This window comes from Amblyomma americanum, chromosome 3 (assembly GCF_052857255.1).
Source record: "Amblyomma americanum isolate KBUSLIRL-KWMA chromosome 3, ASM5285725v1, whole genome shotgun sequence".
Classification (NCBI taxonomy): Eukaryota; Metazoa; Arthropoda; class Arachnida; order Ixodida; family Ixodidae; genus Amblyomma; species Amblyomma americanum.
Genome location: NC_135499.1, coordinates 147,353,369 through 147,375,751, shown reverse-complemented (window position 1 = coordinate 147,375,751; position 22,383 = coordinate 147,353,369). Strand labels below are relative to the sequence as shown.

Here is a 22,383-nt window from a genome sequence, read left to right as displayed (position 1 = left end):
TGAAAATGAGCATAACAATGAAAAACGGTACTAAAAGAACTCAGGCATATTTCAGTTATATATATATATATATATATATATATATATATATATATATATATATATATATATGAATTAGTCATCTAAACAAAGGGCAAATAAATGCAAGCCTAATTAAATTTTTTAGACTTGTAAACCAACTGTACCTTTTCCTCACATGCACATGCAACGTTACCGGCCAGGTATGCAATTTGTGTCAACTCTATGTCAGCTACCGGCTCACTCCACATAGTGATGAATTCAAGCTCACTCGAGAGCTCCTTGGCTGCAGATGAGATGGCAGCTGGCAAGGCACAAGTTTCACCATCCTGGTTAGGGAGTTTAACAGCTGCTTTTGCCTCGGAGTTCATGGGAGCATTTGCTGTCTTTGTCGCTTGCAGGATTCAACCTGCATAAAGAATGGCAAAATATGTAACTCCCCACCTGCCAAATTTTTTTTCTACATATGGTACCTTCAGCAGTTTTTCTGATGTGAACACTGCGGCCCATGCATCGATTCTGTCATTTCCACCATTGAATTGTCTCAGGCTGCTGAAGAGCGATTCAACAGGATCGCTGTTAAGAGCTTGTGTCAGGACATAGTGGAAGATGAAATACAAGAGATTCAGTTAAATGAAATGCAATAGTATGGGCGTGAAAGTCTCCACTTAGAAGACACTTACTTGACGTGATCCAGGAGGTACTCAGTTAGTGCCACTGATGATCTTGTTGTCAAGAGCATAGCTTCGTATGCCTCCTTGGTGAGTTTTCGTTTGGACCTGCCGCTTTGTATCTGAATGTCCTCAACATAGCACACAAAGTCCAACTCTAACCAAGGCAGTCTTTCGTCGTCAGATACAGTGAATGGTTCTTCCTGCTGTTTCCATGGCTTCACTGAAGCAATGTTGTGTAGAGCGTACCACTTTGCTATCATCCTCATAAAGGTGATTGTTGCAGAGCAGTCTTGGAATTCAGACGCATCCAGGTGGCACTGTGAGTTTTCTTGAATGAACTGGAGAGTGGCAATAACAGGTGCAGAAAATATTTGTACGGCCCTGTGCACTTTCATTTTTTCGAGGTTGTTTGGTTCAACATGAGCCCGTGTAAGGAACCTTACGGGCTTAACGAGGAGTTGAGTGTGAATTTCAAAAAGTTTCCTTAGGTAGAATCTACCTCGAATGGCTTGCCCTTCATCTACCATTTCCCTTTCTAGAAAGTTGTTGTGGAGGTACTTGATTAAAATGTTTGGATCAAAGGACAAGAAGAGTGGATCACCTTCCCTAAAAGGGTGAGGTACAGCGTGGGCAAGTGCACCATCCTCTGAAAGGTGTCTGAATAGGGAAACATTACTTTGATGGTTGTCCGTCACTATTCTAGCCACACGAAAACCAACTTCTTCCACTGTTTTCATTACTTCCATAGTCATAGAATGAAGCTTGTCATTTTTCAGGCAGCGGGGGAATAAATAGCCGACTGCTATAATGTAAGTATAATGTAAAACAAAGCACAGCAGGTGATTTGCCACCTGAGCGACTGTTGTAGCATGCTCTGTAGAGCCGATGTCTACGAGGCCAAAAACCTTGTCAACATCCCCGTCATAGATTACTTTTTGTGCAGCCACCATTTCATCGATGATGAGTGAACAGAAAGCCTCTTTAAAAAACACATAACACATAGGAAGTCCCACAGCTATATGTTTTCACAAAGTCAGTAATTTCTGTTGCCATTTCATGGTGATGACCTCTGTTTCTGTGGTGGCCATCTTTAATGTGCAGCATATTGTAAGAACTTATTGCACTGTTTTCTGCAGTGATGCAGGTTCACTTTATGTATGCTAAAGTCTTGCTCAGCTTGAAGGTTAGATGACTGCTGTGTTATGACAACAACAAATTTGTGTTTAAAAGTGGTAGTATAATGACATCACTTGCTTTATGCCTTTAGGTGGTTTGAAGTGTATGCACAGCATAAAAAAATGAAACAGCTGTCTAGCACGCGGAAATGCCATTGCTGTTAGGCATATTGGCACCTTTGGTCTTACCGTTGTTACAGTAGGGACTAACTAGGTTTAACTACATTGTAACCAGTACTTTGCCCATTGACCAAAGGATGGCATGGATGTTGCGCAGTTCATGTTAGACTAATGGCCAGTTGCAGATACTGGGGCCATCCTTTCCGAAGGGTAGCCAACAGATCACAACCATAGCAGTTTACACTGTACCGGCAAATATAAGCCGATTTATCAATTTTATATGTGATGTTTTTGAAAGGAAAGTATTGGCTTATGTTCAGATAAGCACTGAGATGCGTTGAGAGGAACATGATTTTTTGCCAGAAGTTCTCTCTGGTTTGAGAAAATTTTTACGATGTCATGCCTAGGCAAGTATTTTTCACTCATAAGGTTGATTTAAATGAAGCAGTTCACTGTTTGACTCTAGAGGCATATAAAAATCTGCCTCTGGTGCTAAGTTATGTTAGGCTGGATGCTTTTCCATGAAAATCAATTTAGTTTAGCCATAGTTAGCTTTTGCATAGCATTTATGGCTATATTTAATGCAAGTTACATGCACCTTTAGCACATACAGTAAATCACGATCATAAGAATTTCACAGGGTCATGAAAAAAATTTGTGACATCCAAAACAAACTAAAATAATATGCAGAATTCACACAAACCTGTTTTCAGCTGACGGCATTTACTTATGGCCGCATACCGCCGCTCACGGTGTCCACTGTTTGTGGTGCGAACCATGCGACTGTTGATCCTGGCACCAACGATATATAGGGAGCAAGTACTTGGTGCTCGAGGGTGTGGTATCTAGGGCATTTTACGAATTCGTATAATCCTGAATTTCATATTAACTGGGATCATATCATAGAGATTATACTGTACTCTGGTCATGTTAAATGCTGCGTCTTTGACGTGTGTGCTGCATTTGTGTGCACAGGCTTACCATGGACATACGTGATCTCAGCGACTCATTGCATACGGATGCTGTTTTGGGATCCATGGTTGACTACGTCATCTTTAATCCAGGTGTGTCATATACTTTTATGCTGTTTTTATTGTTAAGTTCATGTAGGTATGCCTGCAAGCTTATCGAAGCTGCTTGTGAACTTGGTGCATAGTTTGGCATTTATAAGGTAGGTGTAGATATTATTCAAGGCTTTCCAGAAATTAATAATGTACTTTTACGAGCATTGTGTTCTTTAAAACCTCAGTGCCTTCTTGTTTACCTTCTCCCTTGAAATTGTGCATATTTTATTTTCATATGGTAAAAATTACAAAATTATATCAGAATTATGCTCCTGCAATGATTTATTTATGTTGTCATAGGGCAGTGTTCTGATGGGATATGTCGCAAATTCGGCACAAAATTCGTGGAAACTGCATGCATGGCTGTAAAAAACAGGTGAGGAATTCATGAGCAAGTAGTCTGCTCCGTTCATCCAAGAGCACCTTGCTGCTGATTTGAAGGTCTCTTCTCTATAATGAACAATGTCTCTTTATGATGCTTTTTCACTGATGACAAAATGCTCAGCATAAATCAGAATGTATCTTCATTGTTCACGCGTTTAGTGCGCTAGCACTGAAACCCTCACTCACCAATTTCGCCACTGCTTCTCTGGCAACGGGGGTTTTTCGGGAAGAGCTACCTGGGTCTCACAAGCTCCACTAGTGGCAGCATTTGCCATCGCAGGGCAATGGTGCATCACTTAACCACTGCACCACTGTGCCAGGAGTGGTATGAGGACTCACAGCGATCTATGAATGTAAAGAATGCCCCATTCCGCATGTATGGGCATTAACTCATTAATGCTGTCATGTCATACCTTTAAGACAGGGCTTAAATGTCTCCTCCAGTTTAGGAGTCACTACCATTAAGGCCCCCACTCATCAATTTTGCCGATCTTTGTCTGAGGTCTGCTTGACCTTGAAAACCGAGCCTCGAACCGAAACTGAAGTGAGAATTGAAGTGCAAATGCCCCTAATTCGCATTGAGCCTAACCATGCTAAACCATCCGTCATTTTTTTGTACACTGCCCGCTTTTTAGTGTTACTGTAGACTGCAAGCATGAAATATTTTGTCCTAGTTGGGTACATCTTCATCTAGGATCAGCAGAGTCACTTCAGTGAACAGAGATGAACTTTGTTTAGTTTGGTCATGCACCTATTCAACAATTGGGGATGTGAACAGTAATGATGGTCAGTTTGCATAGTTAGGCCATATGTGAATTAGGTGCGCTAGCAGTTTAGTTTCCTCTACTGTTCCAGTGTTCAGATCCAGTGTTCATGGATGGCAGTTGTTTGAATAGCGATAATGGGTTAATGTCCATGTATGTGTAATTAGTGACTCTCTCCACTCATAGATCCCTGGGAGTCCTCCTACCACTCCTGGTGCAGTGGTGCAGCGGTCAAGCGATGCACCACTGCCCTTCTATGGCAGATGCTATCATCAGTGGGACTTGTTGCTTGGGTTGGGCTGCGACCCAGGCTGCTCTTCTCGCGCAGCCGCTCACGATTAAATGAGCTGCCACCTGACACGGCAGCACTTTGTTACAGCACTGCCACAGGCAACCAGAATTTCATCTTTATTGCAAAACTTTTGAAAGCCCACATTGCACACTTCCGCTCCCAGTGCGTCAGTTCCCTAAGTGTGTGTCAAGTTATCTGTTCGGATGGAAAGTTTCGGAGAGTCTGCTTCATATGTTTTCCCTCTGGCTTGCTGTTCCGAGAATGGGAGCTAAATGCATTGCATGTTTGAAAACCTAACTCCGGCGGCTACCTGCTATGTATCTGCCTTGATGTAGGCACATGGCCTTTGGTTAGCCAAAAGTTACTTTATGTTCCCACCTTGTGCATATAGTACACGCTATTTAATTCTAACTGGACGAACTAGCTTGTCTTCTGGACCTTTTTAGTGTGCTAGCACTTGTAGTGGCCATTCCCCGTACTTTGCTGTTGTGCGTCTGTCTGTAATGGCTAAATGCGGAGAATAGCCACTATAAGTGCTAGTGCTCTAAAAAGCTTCAGAGGACAGGCTGGCTCATTAAGTTAGAACTGAATAGCGTGTACTAAATGCACAAGGTGGGAACGTAACGCAACTCTTGGCTAACCACAGTTCCGTGTTCCTACAAGGCAGATGCATAGCAGGTAGCCACCGGAGTTGGGTTTTTCAACGTGAAATGTATTTAGCTTCTGTTCTCGGCACAGCAAACCAGAAGGAAAACATGAAGCGAGCTCTCTGAAACTTTCCGTCTGAATGGATGACTTGGCACACGGGAACTGGCGCGCTGGGAGCGAAAGTGCATGGTGTGGGCTTTCAAAGGTTTTGCTATAAAGGAGAATTTCTGGTTGCTGGTGGCAGTGCTGTAACACATTGTGAGCTACAGTGATTTCGCCTTTGTTGTCACAGCTTCACTTACCGCTCGCAAACGATAACACATTGGGCATCTATAAGATAAAAGTGAGAACGATGGATAGGGGTTGGTCCAGGGAGTGCGCACTTTCATTCCTGTGCAGCGCCGTGGATGTTAGTAGTTGTGCTTGGCTATAGGCCTGTGCCATTGACTCGTGAACACGTGCGTCCCTGGCTCGTTCTGCACTTCAGCTAGGTCAGTGACCAAGTGCTTTGTGGTACGTCACATGCATGGCCTGGATGAGCCCCATTTCAAAAATGCGGCTGGCTAACACCATCTGTAACCGATCCTAGATGGTGCTACGCTGATGCTGCAAAGCATTTCTTGCTTACATCTACTCTTGATGACATGACGGCAGTTTTCTTTATCAAACACTTTTATATTAGCTTTTATTATAGAAGTAAAAGTGCTGAATGCACTTTGGAATCAGCTGTGCTGTTGAAAGGCATCACATAAGACCGAGGTGCAGCCTTTGTTGATGAGTATTGCTGTGCATTATTATGTGTTGACGCCTGCTGTGCTGATGCTATGACATCTGTGTGTTGTCTTGTTTGGCTGTAAGTGCTAACATAACACTTGATGGGATCAAAGGGCTTATCATGTTTATGCCATACATGAGCGAGGTGTGCCCTCAATTTTCAGATGACAAACTGTCCAAGAGTCACCCACCCAGCGAAATGGCACAGTCCAGCAATCTGAGGCTGCTCGGGCCTGCCTCTGCTGCCAGTTCAGAGGAGAACCTGGTGAGTTCTGTGCACGGAGGCTGTTTTAGATATATTTAGTCACAGCCAAGGCCAAGTGCATTTTCTGCTACAGAGGCTTATACTTTTGGCTCCCTTCTGTTGTTTGTGGGCTAGGAAACATTTTTTCCTTCGTCCAACCTAAATTATGTCTGGACAATGCCCAGAGAATCTAAAGGGACACTGAGGCAACTCTATCCAACTTTTATTCCTAGTAAAAAATACTTCTGTATTTCTTTCTGGCTATGTTGATGTTTTTTTCGGCAGCAAAGGACACGTTAATTGCCATGAAAATTGGATGTAAAAATCTTCCCTCCATACTATTGAAACTCATGACATACATGGACTTCATGATCTCTGTTTGGAAGTGAATGGTAGTGTAGCCTAGCCTCAGAGATCTATGTGAAAAAAATTCTGTTCTGATGCACCACAGTTTGCTTGCAAAAAACAGCCAGTGGCGGCAACGCCTGTGTTTGATTTTATGACCACTTAAGCTTATAACAGCTCTGTTTTTAGTGAGTGGTCCCTTTGTCATTAGAGCATTGCAATCTATCGATAAAGGCCAAACTTCAATTTGTCCTCAGTGTTCATTTCACAAAAACTGTAGGTCTATGCTTTAGTAGAGTCCTCAAGAAAAGGAAGTGCTTTTCTTTTATTATACATTTTCCTTGTCTAATCAGGGTATGGTGAGTATTTCTGAAAAACAAAATTTTCTTGTTGTGTGTTATCATGCACATTGTGTGGTCTTTTCTTTGAAAATGAAAATTGGTTTTTGAGGAAAGGAAATGGTACAATAATTGTCTCGCATATATTGGTGGACACCGGAACCCCCCCCCCCCCCCCCCCCCCCCCCTTTTGCTGTAATAGAAGGAAGGAAGGTGAGAGTGAAAGAAGAAAGAGAGAAAGGTGCTTTAGTGGAGGGCTCCAGAATAATTTTGACTACCTTGGGATCTTTAACATGCACTGACATCACAAAGCACAGGGGCGCTTTTGCGTTTCACCTTCTGACTGCTGTGGTCAGGATCAAACCTGGGGCACTGCAAAAATATTGTGTACTTTTCTTTTCACTGTAGCTTTTTAAGTGTTCCTGGCATTCTGTAAGGTATTAGCTGTCTTTGTAATTAGTGTGCTCTATGATGCAGTAAACTTCTTACATTATTGCTTTCACTGCATATGGGCATTGTATAAAAAAAGAAAAAAGACACAGACTGCAGTGATGCCATATTTGAGGCTACAAAATTTTAATGCTATACCCAAACCTTATTGAAACCGCCGCGGTGACTCAGTGGTTATGATGCTCGGCTGCTGACCTAAAAGATGCAGGTTTGACCCCGGTCGAGGCGGTCGCATTTCGATGGAGGCGCAATGCTAGAAGCCCACGTATACTGTGTGACGCCAATGCACGTTAAAGAACCCCATATGGTCCAAATTATCTGCAGCCCTCCACTACAGTGCCCCTCAACCTGAATTGCTTTGGTACATTAAGCCCCCCCCCCCCAAAAAAATTGAAAAAAAAAACAACAAAAATATTGTTATATGAAACCCATCTGCACTGGAGTGTGCCATACCTATGTGTAACACAGAGCTAACTTTCTAGGGCTAGGTAGTTTCCACCTCACATGCCAGCACCATTCTTAAGCCCAAAACAGACTTTCACATTAACCTTTATAGTTTGTTTACTACAAACCCTTTTTCTTTTAAATTGTAGTTCAGCATGTGTAATTGTGCTCACACTTAGCCAACATTTACGCTTAGTTGCCGAATTTGAGTGCTCATTCTAGGAGCACACACGTTCGATATGTATACGTACTGGCCCTCTAGTGTCTCATCTATGCAGCATTTTTATGCAGCGGAAAATGCGCATTGAAGCTGCTTTCTTCTGCATCTAGATAGATTTAAAGTTGGCCCGTTGCTGATATATTAACAGGCTGTATGCAGACAGGCCATTGCTGTTTGTGCTTGGTAAGCAAGATGTTGCAGTTATGCAGCTAAGGTTATTGCACGTAGAAATACAGGGCTTGTGTATTTGGAGCATTTTTCATGAGAAAAATGGCTGCAGCCTTGCATGAACATGAGTGGGAAGACATGGGCAGGAAGACAGCGAACAATTGTTTCTCCTGCTTTCCCTGTGTGACCTTACGTGCTACATTGTTCTTGTTTGAGTTAGTTTTACAGCATCTGGTTGCTATCCTTAAGCTGCATAGACCAGACAGTGGGCCTCATTAAAGCTTTCCTGTTGTAGTGTGCAGGAATGAATGGCCACGTGCTGCAGCTACCTGATGCACCTTTTATGACTTTCCTCATCCTCTTGCCCCTTCCTTGTTTCTATTCCTTCTGGCCAAGAAGGCAGCCAAGAAGAAGCGTCCCTGCCAGCTAGCCTGCCTGGTCTCGTTCATCTTGCTCATTGTCTGCATCGCTGTGGCTGCCATCGTCTTCTTTCTCGTCTTCTCGTAGCCTTGGCCATGGCATCAGCTTCCTCCTCCACCGGACTCCTGACTGATCCCTGTCTATTCGTGTGCACATTTTTAGAGCAGCAGCAGCAGCAACCATGTGCCGGTCTTCTCACCTTGCTCATTTCATTTGTTGTTTCAAAGTCTGTTCCTACCCTCTGCCACCCTGTCGTCTGCTGGCCCATGGGGCACCATTCCAGGTTCTCTACATGCATGCTGTGGAGGTTTGATGCAAGAAAAAAAAGTGTCAGGCAGTGGAGGATGGTGGAGCCACCTCTGTGTCTGCGTTCATCTCTGGTGTCATTGCACAGGGCCTTCTTTCCTGCGTTTGTGCAAAGCACGTCTGCTCAACAGAAATTCACCTGACAGAGAGAATGTCTTAGAATGTCGTAGGGAAATTTAGCACAGCCAGTTTTATCCCGAAAAGGCGAAAGATTGAGGGAAATGTGCACTCCATTCCAGTTGTAGGCTTGTTCAGGCATTCCTCATGAATGATACTCTTTGCTTGCGTTCCTTGCATTCATTTTATGCCTCAGGTTTACTGAGGTTGGAAATGGCGGCAGTTTGCTAAAATGCACTTCATCTCAGCAAACTGCTTCTGATGCGTGGTTAAAAAAAGACAACATTGCTTTGAGTTGCAGCCTGAAAGAACCAAATAGGAAACATGCTAGATTCAGCATATAGTAGTTTACAGTTGAAAATTTGCATGGGGCATCTTGTTGGTCTGCCAGGATTTCCAAGGGCTTCAGTTATATCGCAAAGAAATAATGACATTCATTACTTTTCATCTGGTTTACATAGAAACCTGGCATCTCTTTCTATTCCTTTTTTTACGAAAGTGGTGCACTATTTTTTGTACATGTAATCTTGCGCCTATTACTTGAAGATTCTCTGACTGTTGAAGACCTAGAACATAAACCTAAAGTGACCTATAGTATTTTTTTAGCATACTCTCCTTGTCAGAGCTTTACACACTGCGGCCTGCCAGTGTTTTTGTCACGTGTGCTTCGCACATCCTAGTTTGCAGAGCTTTTGATATGGATGACTCTCTGGCCTCCAGAATAACGCACGCTGTATACAGACATCAGCTTAACAGAATTCAGGCGAAGATAAGCTACATTACTCATGCTGCTCGTCAGTGAAATAGGCTTAGGAAGGTAGCACATGTCCAACCTCAACGATACTAACATGTTTCATCACATATACATCTTTATATCTGTTGTATAGTTACCATTACTGCTTTATGCTGGCATGGGTCTGCCATGACTGTCCCTGCTGCCATGTTGGTCTTACCAGTGTCTAGACCTGTGCATGGCATCTGCAGTGGGACCTGTGGAAAGCACCGCTTTTGCTGTTCGAGATTGTCACAGGTCTTGAATCTGTGCATCCTCACAACCTCAACTCTATAGCTTTAAAATACTCATGGAATATTCAGTGATCTCAACTTGAACACATACCATTACCTCAGGATTCTAGCTTCGATGCATAGTATTTAGGGTTGCTTTGTGGCAGCAAGTGTATTCTGAATGATCACAGTAGGCACATAGTTCATCACCTCATATTGCTAGTGCCTGGTGAACACTTGGTAATTTAATCATTTCTTTTTGGTTTTATATGGATCTGTCGTTAGAAGCACCTCAGAAAATAACAGGCTAGTGTCATAATTGAATGTAAGAAACAGTAGTGGAAAGCCGTAAATTATTTTTAGAAAATTGCTAATTCGTATTTTTACTGCTACTTTGGCACAAATATACAATATGGATTAAGCTTGTGTTTCTTGAAATATGGCCAGTCTTAGCTTAAATCCTCATCAGATGTGGGGAACTCATTTTAAGGTTTCTATGCAGTAGTTTTCACAGTCTGAATTATGGCTCTTTTTTACCTTGCGATAGGAATCATTGGGTGCTCCATCAGCTTTCCAAATTGCTTTTTGTTTAGTGCACATGCTTCAGGTACTGATTGTGACTGATGCAAACAAAGATGTTGACACATGTATATTTAATAAGATGTCTAGGGCAGTTAAATGAATGAAGATGCCATCACTGCAGAATAGAATATGCAAGTTGGTGACATTTATGAATAAGTCTAGCTCTCCTGCTTTCTCCTTTTCGTGTAACTGTCTTATTTCATAAAGAGAGAAGGTGAGGCTGATTTCCAATTTTAATTCCAACATATTTACATATGTCTAGAATATAAAGATGTGCGTGCTTTTACAAAAACCATCAATTTCAATGCCTTGCGTGAATTTTGCCGACAGTATCAATATTCAAGTCATAATTCCTTTCATGAGGCTGGTGCCACGAAACATTTCTTAGTTCTGTTGGGATTTTGGTGTTTCTGTGTGGATGTAATGAACGGCCTCCAGAGACTAGCGGCACTTGTGCATTACTGTTTTATTGGTTTCAATATTTATAGCTGTTGAACGGTGTCAAGATGAAAACCACATGCAGTGCTTTGTTTACATTTCGGAGCAGCCCACGTAACAGTAGGCATGCTTTGTAGCTCTTGGTCATGTGCTGAAAGCAAGAAGACCTGCCCGTATTCAGTTCCTTGTGATATACGCTGCACCATATGTTGCTACAAAGTATTTTTCTTCCACAGCTGGGCTTGTGACGCTAGCGGTCTGGTAGGAAGTGTGGCGACCGCTGCACGTGTTGCTCATGGGGTTGGGAGGAGGAGTGCAGGGGAGTGGGGGAGGCACCTATTGTATTGTGAGGCTTGCCATTCCCTTTGCCGCTTCATGATGGTGTCGTCGGGGTGGACTCCCTATGCGAGCTTTTGTTTGGTTGTTGGAACGCCAAAGTCTGTACCTGCAGTCCTGAGAACAGTGTCCTCTGCCATCATTTTCGTGGCCTCTTCCTCGACGACTTTCTCCCTCCTCTCGCTCTTTGTCTTGGGTCTTGGGATTGTGCGCAGGTGTTTCAGGTTGTCGATGCCTTGCTGCACACTTTTACATGATCTCAGAGGTTTTGCGTCTACCATTTTTTTTCCTTGCTCCACCCATGCTCCATCGTTCTTTCTCGTCAGATGCCTTCGGAATTTGTCACGGAAGGCGTGTATATAAGCAGCTGTAGAGCAGTTGTAGGCATTATAGTGTGCATATAGAATACAGTCTTCCTTCATAAAATAAAACCTGTACAATAGTAAATGCAAATACTGTATATATTATGTATATCTGTATGTGTATACATGGTGTTTTTTCTTTTGTGTCATTGACATATTGTCAAGGGACGTTGATGGCTGCATTGATGTACTCTTTGCACTGCTGGCTCACTGAACATACCAGAATATGAAGGGCATGGATTTGACTAATTTTAATTTTACTCATTGGCTTACTCCTTCATTGCGACTGTCAGGTGATGTTATCATCATATCATGATGAAGGCTGATTTATGAGGCATAATAGTGTGGTGCTGTGGCTCAAACTTTTTATTACAATATATATCAAACTTTTTTTTTGTTGGATTTGGTTTGCAGATGTAGGGCCATGCTGTAGCATTGAAGAATGGGTGGAGATTTGCTGTTATCAGTGTAAATTAAGTACAGCGACCTTTGAGCTTTTCTGTCATCATGAGTGGCACTGTAGCTTCCAATATTGTTTCATTGTATGCCACTGTGATTTTCAGTGATGTATGTATAACATTGCTGTATACATTCAGGATGCACTCTAATGACAGCAGCTTTTAGTGCATTCTTCTTTATTTTGAGCATGCCATTGTATAGCGCATGTCATTATTTTTTTTATTTTGCACATTCAGACTCAGGTTTAAGGTGTTTAAGAGGGAATTCCTATTCAGCTTTAATAATGTGGTTGACAGTGCATGTTCCTCATACTGGTCATTTAAGTCTGGTGTTATTGCTTTCTACAAAGTGTTGGACAGTGTCACTGTCTCTAATGTCTGACGCCTTCTTAAAACATCGCTCACAGACAATGGTGCAAGGAGCGAATAATACCATTGTTCGTTACTCAAGCAACACTGTTCCTCTGGAACTGTTTGCTCTCCTGGCAGTTTGAAAAATAGTAGCAAAGATACGTCAGGCCCGTTGTAAATTTTTGTGGACTTGGTTGGCTTGACACACAGGGATTTACCAATAGAATTAGATCATTGCAAGCATACATGCATTTGGGATGCTTGTTTTAATGTTAATTTAAAGTCACTTTCAATGTCTCTTTCCCATAAACTTCAAGTCTGTAGCATTTTATCTCAGCCAGAGCTTAGAGGGTAAATAATGACCAGCCAAAGTTGAGCACTGAGGTTTCTAATACCCCATGCAGTACCTGGCATGCCCGTTGAGTCAGCAGTGAAGTTAGAGTATATGTAGTTAATCGGTCCTTTTTCTCACAAAGGACGTATACTATTAGCAAAAACAAAACACCCTGTATATATATACATGCATAACTTGCAATCTTTAAGTACAGCACTTGTTTTAAAGGGGCTCGCTCAGTGGAACTACTGTTCAAAGTACATAACCTATTATTGTTTCAGATGTAAATGGTAGTCAAGGGTGCCACTTGTTTTCTTTCGTTCCCTCGGTGCCTTTTGGCTGCCTGTGGTTTCTTCGCATTGCGAGAGTCTGTGATGTAATTTTAAATGCGGCAGCTAGTCTTGCGTGCTCACAGCCAGCTCCAGGCAATGCAGTTTTTTTAGCCACTTGCTCCCCTCTCCATTTTCTGGCTGCCGTATTTTATCAAGTTTGTTTTGTCATTCAATACAGTGTACTGCAGAAAGAATGAATGTGTGCACGTATTTAGTATTTGCCTGTTTGCAAAGTACCTTGAGTGGCTGCGAGCCATCAGAGTCGCATGACTTACTTGCATGTTCTAGAGAATCCTATATTACCCATCAAATTTTCAATGTTTTGTGAGGCAGTAGTGTTTATTGAATGGCGGTGGATTTCTAGCAGTTTGTGCAGTTATTTATTGCGAGTCCAAGTACTGTTGCTTTTATTTGTTGTTGACCTGATTACCTCCATTATCTATTGTGCCCAGATTACAGTCAGGCAGTATTTTTGTGCTCTGATGCAGCGTGCGAGGCAGTCAAATTGTCAACTTTACTTATACATGCTCAGAGCTATTTTCAGTGGCAGGAATAATTGAAGCATCTTATTTTATTGTCGTACTAGAAATGTGCTAGCATTTATGAAGTTAGAAGAAGTGTTGAATTTAACTCAGGTTGTTTTACATTTGTGTTATGTTTCATTACGAGTGCCATGGCATGTAAACTTAACTTTATCTGCATTGCAGCAGCCTACACTCAAACGGCAGTGCACATAGTGGAAGTTGACACATAAATATCGTGCAGATTTTTAATATTTACTTTCTCCTTGGTCTAGTCACTACCTCTCATGTAGACAGCACATATTCTCTCGTGAAACATGACTTCCTCACAGCTTTGGTCTTGTAATTATAACTCTAGTGAAGCTGTTAACCCATTCGCTTGCAAGGATGGCAATTCCTTGTCCTCGATTTTGAAATATTTTTTTTTAAGTATGCATCAACAAATGGAACCATATGCTTAGCTGCTAATTTTTGGATAGTAGTTTTCACATCACGTGGCACTAGTTACTTATAAGTTTTGAAAGCGTGCTGCAGAAAAAAAATGATTTTCTCGCTACTTCTTTTGAACATGACCATAATGTCTTGGGAAGACTGAGGTTTCAGACGTGCCGAGATTTATCCATTGCTTGTTAGCAGTGAGTTGGATGCAGATTGCAAATACTTCCAACTTTTAGAAGGTATATGAAAGCAGTGAGTGTGACTTGATCCTCAAGATGAGGATTAGGACTCAGACTCTGAGCCTGGCACTGCAGATGAAACTCGAGCCTCGGCTTGGAAATCCGAAAGCTTGCAAGAAAATAATCATCAGTGTGATGTGTTATGTCTGTTTGCATCAGCTATATATTCTAACAAAAAGTGACCAGAAAAGAATGTGCTACACTGAGAGGAAAGTTCATTTCGCAGAAAAGTGTAGAGGCTTGTAATGGCACCATGTTGATTGCCAAATACCTCTGAAAGACGGCATAGCAGAAAGCATTATGCAAACTTTAGTATACAAAGGCCAGGAATAAACGGCGGAAGCTGTCAGGATTGCGACAAGTGCCACTTCGCACTTAAAGCACCTGACTGTTTTAATGTTTTTCACAAATAAGAAAAAATCTATGTACTCTAGATTTGAAATTATGTAGAGAACAGAATAAAACAGCAGTTTTTTTAGGGCTACCTTTTCAGCTCAAGCTATTGCTGTTACTTTCCAGCAATCCTGGTCTTGCTGTGCCATCGCAAACGATGCACGGAAGCGGATGGGTAAAGGGTTGTTTTTCTCTTGTCTATCTTGGTCTTCACATTTTGCATGTTTTTTTTTAAATTTTTGTTCTTTTGTGGAATGTGTGCTTAAACTTATGGCACGAAGAATCTGCAATAGCAAGTTGTCTGGAGAGCTTTCATGAGTGAAAGGTTCGGACAGCAGTATGTGGATGCATGCTTGTTTGTGTGTGTGCGTGCACGTGTATGTGTGTGTGGTAGTGAGCACATTTATTTTTTGATGCTTGTTTGTGGTGCATCACACGGAAGTACTTGTGTTCTTTTGAAAGGATTGAAAGAACTTTGTGGAAGCTACGTTAACTGCCTGTGTTGTATCAAACAGTTATTTTATTCTCGTTTGCCCAGAGTATGCATGTATTTATAACACACTGACACAATGTTGTCCACTTATGTGTGAAGAAATGTATGTGCCTTACTTATGAATGAATTCATTCACTCTCTGTGCAACTCTGGGGTAGGCTATCTTTGAAAGCCACGATTTGAAGCATTGACCGAAGTGCTTTTCTATCGTGCAGCTTGCATGTGTAAATCTCAACTGCTAGTTCTTCTGTCTAATGAACGCTCTTACTCTTCGGCAGTCCTTGAATTTAGTGTTGTCGCACAGTGAATGGCTCTGCATGCCCTCTGAAGCTCCACAGGTAATGCATTTGATCATGTTGTAGGTAGCGTTGGCTTTACATAGCTCCAGAGTACGTACACTGCATTTACCAAAGGAGGTGTCTCTCTTTTGTGTCTTTGTTCTGCGCCATTCCATGGAGTCCTCATGACGGGCACAACATGTGTGCAGGCTGGTTAAATGTTTCAAAGTTTATGCCAAGCTAGTGTCGCTCTGTAATGGGTTTGGCTAAGCAATCGGTGGTAAGGCTACTGCACTTTGCATTTGGCTGTTGAAAAAGAAAACTGATCACTGTGATCTCCAAATGAAAAGCGGCTGTGTGATTATTTGTCTTTCTTGTGAACCAGGAGTGCTTGCTACTACATGCTCAGTACTGTTGGCTGTTTTGCTCACTACTTAAGCAAAATGTGCGCTTTGGAACAGTCCTTGATGTGATAACTCACCAGCGGCACACGTTGCACATCCATAGAGTCGGAAGTGGCTTGCTTCTATGGGTGTCATGCTTGCATCAGCAGTCACCTGTCAATATTTTGTTGTGTAGTGTCATTGTCAAACGAAGAATAGGAAAAGTGACTTCAGTAGTCGTGCTGAATATGGCTGTGCACTTCTAAACTAAATCTTGGCATTAGGATTTAGTTGAGAACTGTTATTTATTGGGATGGTGTAGCTGCTTCTGGTTCTTGTATTTACCTTTGTAAGAGCATTGCAACATATTCTAAGTCCGACTGCACCATCATTATGTTCAAATCGTCTTCATTGAAAACAATGTATGTGCTCAAAGGATTTGTTGAATTCATGATTAACAGCTGTGCTGACTTTGCTATGCTTTTAATTATTCTTTGTGTAGCTTACCAAGAGATAAATGTGCTTCAGACCTGATATCTGTTTACTGAGCTGTAGTTTTCTTGAACCTACATGCCATTGTGATTTCGAATTTTTTTCTTTTTGCACCGGGAAGAAAACTGGTAAACCGTGTGGTTTCCCCTCTGGTGCAGGTCTTGTCCATGGTTTAAGGGCTGTCACAAACTGCGCACTGGTTATAATACAGCACCTGGACACGCATTTAGATATGTCTTTACAGAAGTCATCTTTCATATTTGTTGGGAGCTAATGCTTCTGAAGTTGACATGGTGCACTTGATAATGTCTGTTGCATGAGATCTCTCTCCTGTGAGCCATAAGCAGTTTACACTAACTTGTGGCATGGAACAGTTGCAATACTGCCTTGATGGCCTCTTGGCTTTTGCTGGTTGTTCCTGACAGCAAAATGTGGCTGTGTACTTTGTTGTCCATTAACGCTCATAAAATGCATGCTATTATGCTGCTGCGAAATTTGTATCATATGGGTCAACTTAAATAGTTTACAGAATGCTTTGCACTGTCATGAAAAATTAGAGGCCATATTAGGTGCTGTTCTAAAATAGAAGCATGATCATTGTAGAAGCATGATCAGCTTTTGTGTTCTGAGCTCTCGTGTATGAGTTTCATTTTTAAAACATTTTTTGGCAAGGCAGAACAGTTCTGCATTGTGGCTTCGGTTACTTGAACTGGCCACTAAATGGCTATTCTGTGTGTTGCATTTTGGGACCTTTTAGATTTAATTGCATGCTGACTAGCATCATGACTTGAGTCCAGACTAAAACCCTGCAAACTGTCTTGTGATGAAACATCATTGGAAATGCTGTTTTTAGGTTTTATGGTCCCATGACTCAGTCTGCGTGCAGCATGCCTGCTTTCTTTGCCTATGGTTTGTGCTGAAACAATTCGCGGCTGCATTGACTTTGCTTTGCGGAGAGTTATTGAACATTTCTTCAATAGACCAATCACTTGTAAATTCTGTTCCCTCTTAATTGCATCTGCTGTTTTCTCAAGTGTCCACCTGCTTGCTACCCGTTCAGGTATTTCTGAAAGGTTTCTTTCATTTTTGCCATTTTCTGGTTAAAAGCATCCAGACAAGGGTAGACTTGACAGGAACGGATGTGTGGAAGTGATTCTGTGTTTCACAAGAATCTGAATAGATGCATTTATTTTTTTAAGATTGTTGCTTCGGTATAGGTTGCTCACTTTTCTTGATGGACTCTGATATTAAAGATGCACTGATCAAATGATTGTTAAGTTGTGTGCATGAGCAATGGTTCAGAGCTGTACCACATGCTGTATTTTTTAGCTACTTTCACAACCTGCTGTGGTGTATGCTTAATGGCTGCTGTAGTTCATTCACATATGACGGCCGTATGTTATGAGCATGTTTATGTTGCTTGCTCGTACATTTCTGAGGAGGGGGCATCCCATGTTCCTTACTGCATGGAAGCCCATTTTATTCTCACATTTTGTAACACTGCACTGCCAGTGTTTTTAGTTTATGTTGCGTGTGTCAAGTTAATGGTGTAAAGGTTTTTAATGTGCCTTTTGATCTACCTTGAGAACTCCATGTAGCATTTAGCACTACTAGAATGGTTGCGTTTTGCTATTCTGTCTTCTTACTTTTCTTTCCTTGTACATTGCATTTTACTGAGAAGTAATGGTTAGCTTTACTGTTGGCCTCAGTGCTGTCTCTCATACACATGTAAATTGCTAATGTGGAACCTGGCCTTGGTACTTGCAGCCTATATGTTTTTCACAGTAGTTTGGAGTTTGCCTACTTAATGATTTGTTTCATAGCTTTTGTTTCTTTAACGATAGTGAAATTCTTTGATTCCTCTTGTTCATGGAGGAGCAACAATATTGTTTAATATGAAAAATGACTAGGGAATGAATTTGGGCTGTTGTTACTCTATGACCTGGTACAGCTGTGTTTGTAATGATGTGCAGTGCACCAGTTGTGAGGTCAATGCAGTTTGTGCTTTGTAGCATTTGAATGCAGCATGATATGCACTGCAGAGAGCTGTACCTTCTTGACTGGCAGCTAATGCATTAATTATTACCACTGCCAGGCTTCCAGTGCTTTGTGAAGGGAGCTTGGACCACATCTTGTGTGTTGCAGGCTGTTATGAGCGCAACTGCTAAAGTTTTCTTAGTGTGGAGAGTTTTTAAATAGAGAGTAAAATAGACTTTTTTTTTCGTATATACTCTATTTTTATTAGGACTGTTTTCGGAGCAAACAAGCTGTAAAGAAAGGACGTCCTTCAGCAGGAACTGAAAAAGAATCCCAAGATTTATCAGAGGCTTTGTTTTGAAGTCTGTGATGGGACATTTGGTGGGAGGCACTGTGTTGCTCATCCACACAGCTGACAAATTCCTTCTTTGCCATGCTTTGTAGGAGCACTCACAGGCAATGGCACTAATTAGTATATTACAAATAGGGGTTAGACTTTTCGGTTTTTATTTTTTGAAAATTAGTGGACTTTTTCATGTTTTTATTTCAGGACGCTGCTTTCGTTTTTTTTTTTTCGGTGAATATTATTTTCAGCGAATGAAATACTAACCTTTTTCGGTGACTTAATATAGCAATTCTGTGTGGTCAAAAGTCATTTAAAGTCTATCTCGATATATTTGTCATCCTGAACAATTTATTTACCAGTAATTAACATGCAAATGGTAATATTCAAGTTGTGCTTGTAGAAAATATTGCTACCTTGAGATAGCAAAGCAGCTGTCAAAAGATAGCTGAAAAATACTCTTTTAATAAAAAGAGTAACTCAATTTAAATGAGATAGGAGTCTACTAACTTTTGTCGTTTTTTTTTTGTTTGAACTGGAAAAAGCCTAATTACAAATAAACACCCTGTGTTTGATGCATTATGGGGTGAGTTGTTACTGCTCCATTAATCACTAAATACTACTATTATACTACTATTATGCTTTGAATGATTTTTGCTGGGATAATTGGCACCTCACCATATGTCGAAGCTTTCCTTGCAACATGAACAGAATTGTAGAGGAAGCCCACTAATATATTTAGGGATATTGCAGAGCTTTCAAGATAGACCTATAATTTCTATGACCCGCTCAGAATTTGAGAGATTGAAGGACACGACAAGAGTGCTAATTAGCAACTTCGTGTGTCAAAAGGTGTGGCGTACTGGTACAAACACATGCAGAAAACCGAGGAAACAATTACCCTGCACCAGTTACTCTGTGTGGTGAGATAGCAAAGCAGGTGTCAGAAGATAGCTGAAAACAATGAGTGGTCTTCAACGAGCAATAGCATATATAAAAATTTTAAAAAATCAATCAAGAGCACTGTAGGGACTCTTGTGAGTAATACATAATGACAGGTTTAAAACTGATTGTCACTGTAGAGTTCACAAAATTTGCTTGGTGTATTGTCAATTTATTATATTTTTTTTTTCTGTAGTGGGTCAGCAGTTGGTGCAGTTTGATTGCTTCCATTATTTTTTTTTTTTTCAGTGTATCTATACGTTATATAGACTTTATTTTTCCTGCTCACAACAGATCACTGGCGTGCACTTGTGTTGTGCACTTCCATCTGTGTAGTTCCGTTTAGTGCTGTTTCCAAGAATTGTATGTTGGGCACATTTGCTAGAAAAGACTTGCTGACTTTCTTCATGGAGATAGAAACATGAGCTGTGGGCTTTGGTATGCATAAGGTGACCTCAAAGTTGCTAGTGCTTCATGCCTTCTGCAATTTTTTCATTTTATTTCATGCTGCTAAAGGGTCGCCCTTCTCTATGGCAGAGGCTTGAGGCATGGAGGAGAAATTAAGATAAACTGTCTAGCTTGTTGCTTTCTTGCACGTCATCGGCTTGCACATTATTTTTGGCTTTTTTTTCTTTATGGCCACACTTTTGTTCCACGTGCTTTTTTCACCTTTGTCACTGCAAAAATTTGTTATAGTGGGATGAGGGTGTTAAAGATGGCCTAATTTACTTGTTCTTTTACGTACATGACACATGTAGTTGATGTTGTTGAAGGCTACCATGTTAAATCTTGCTTGATGCCTCTTTGTTAGAAGCATTGTTTATTGCATTTTCTACTAGGAAACTCTGTGAAGATTGTTGTTTCTTTAGCACGAGCTCCTCACTTCCATTGTGTGTGCACAATTCAAGGATTGCTTTTTCGTGTTATTTCATTTCTGTCACCGTAGGAGCCCTGAAGCCTTGCAGGTTGCATGAAGATTGTTGGTATGCTTGAAGAGAGCAATTAATGGAGGGTTGCCTTCAAGTCGGTTGGCAAACCTTCTTATGAACCAAGTGTTTTAGCATTCTCATGAACTCTAGGATGAATTAACAGCTTTTTGAGAGATGGGTTTGGCTGCCTGATTTGCTTACTCTACTTAGAGTTCATTGTTTCGTTGGATGCATGAATAAAGAACAATACCATGCGCAAAAAGAATTGTTTTAAAGATATGATTATTTTGGTTTGGGAGCAAGCTTGTGTTAGAAGAAGATTAGATGCCAAATTCTTGGTTGTGTGTCTTATTTCTAATGATGCATAAGGCATTAGTATGCATGGGTCACCGTGTGATATTTGCATGTGGATACGAAATAATTTATCATTGAATTTTTTTCTGTCGTGTTGTTTCAGTTTTCGGTTTTAACAGCGAAACAGTGGCAGCGACGTCAAAGTTCAATATTGGTCCCTTCAGGCATGAAAAACTGCGATATAGAAGCTACGTCATTTTAATTTACTTTAAGCCAACCTGCTTCAAGAGCTGGAACAATGGAGAATGAGGAAATAACAATGATATTGCTGTTTCTTCATGCGTTATGTGACCTGTACTGAACTTTGATGTCGCATCCAACTTTTGGCTGAAAAAAAAATGAGAGAAAAAATTCAGTTATCAATTATGTAGCGGTAGGAGGCAAATACTACTTTGGGTTCGGTGTTTACTAATTACATATGCATCATTACAAAGAAGAAAACACCCAGCCAAATTTGATGTCTGTATTGAATTAGAGCAGCCAAGTCAGCAAGATTTCATGAATCAACATCTGATTGAGCTTGTGGCACCCTGAAATGATGAACAGGTTGGTTCCGTAGTTGAACCTTTGTAACTGGGAGAGGTCGCACAATATCTGCGAGAGCTGGTCTCTGTGGGGAGACCAGTGTTCACCTAATTAAATTAGGCCGCCCAGATTGTAAGCAAAAACGCTAGTAAGCCAAGGAGAACTGAGAACAAAGTATAAAAAAAGAATTTTAGCTTGTTTGAAGATGAAGCCCCAGGGACCAAGAACAGAGCATGCTCGTGAAATAGTATAACATAGCAGTTTAAGCCCCGTGTAAGCACCGTGCTGAGGAGCTACTCTCCCTGTACGTAGCACAGTCGCAACGTGCGGTCCATGGAAACCGCACGGTTGCCGTGGAAACAGCAGTAGTGCAGGCATACTCGCTACATTTGCAAATTCCGGTAATACAAAGTTCAGAGAGGAGGACGCGTGACACACTGCACGTGTTTTTCGTAGCGTACTCATTGTAGCGCAAGAGCAGTTGCAAGCATGGTGGACAGAGATGCACCTCCGCACCAGGTTCCCCTTAGAGTGATCAAATGCAGGCGCCACACTGTAGATAGTGCGCATTGGAAATATGTACGCGCTGTGTACATGCGATGCTGTTCTCACCACTTATAGGGTTGGAGAAGCGCCGCCGCTTGGCTTTGTTCTGAGCAGAAAATGTGTGTGCTGTTTTACTTTCCGTTTCTGACTGGATAGCCTTTAATAAAAACGTCGCTCACATAAACTGTGCCCAATCTGCTCTGATTTCTTGGTGCACATGCGTTATCAGTTGCTTAAAGGTTTCTCAAGAATGGCACTGGGCTGACAGGCAGAAGGTGTGAAGGGCCAGGCCAATTTAGTTATCTCTCTCCCCCGCCCCACTCGGGCCTTCCTTTAGCCCTCCCTTACGAAAATTTAGACAGTCTGT

General features: G+C 41.4%; 1 protein-coding gene across 4 annotated transcripts in view; it reads left to right on the top strand.

The window, feature by feature from the left end:
- LOC144125130 (uncharacterized) overlaps window positions 1-22,181 on the top strand; it is a 31,710-nt gene extending 9,529 nt beyond the window's left edge. Inside the window, exons 6-8 of one of the 4 annotated variants that reach the window (XM_077658239.1) lie at window positions 2,963-3,051; window positions 6,078-6,178; window positions 20,609-22,181. In XM_077658239.1, the coding sequence (XP_077514365.1) occupies window positions 2,963-3,051; window positions 6,078-6,178; window positions 20,609-20,617 (199 nt within the window). In that variant the 3' untranslated portion in view covers window positions 20,618-22,181. Of the gene's footprint in view, window positions 1-2,962; window positions 3,052-6,077; window positions 6,179-8,521; window positions 18,615-20,608 lie in introns of those variants that run through there. The other 3 variants (XM_077658238.1, XM_077658236.1, XM_077658237.1) reach the window with 3 other exon arrangements.
- Window positions 22,182-22,383: the final 202 nt, after the last annotated feature.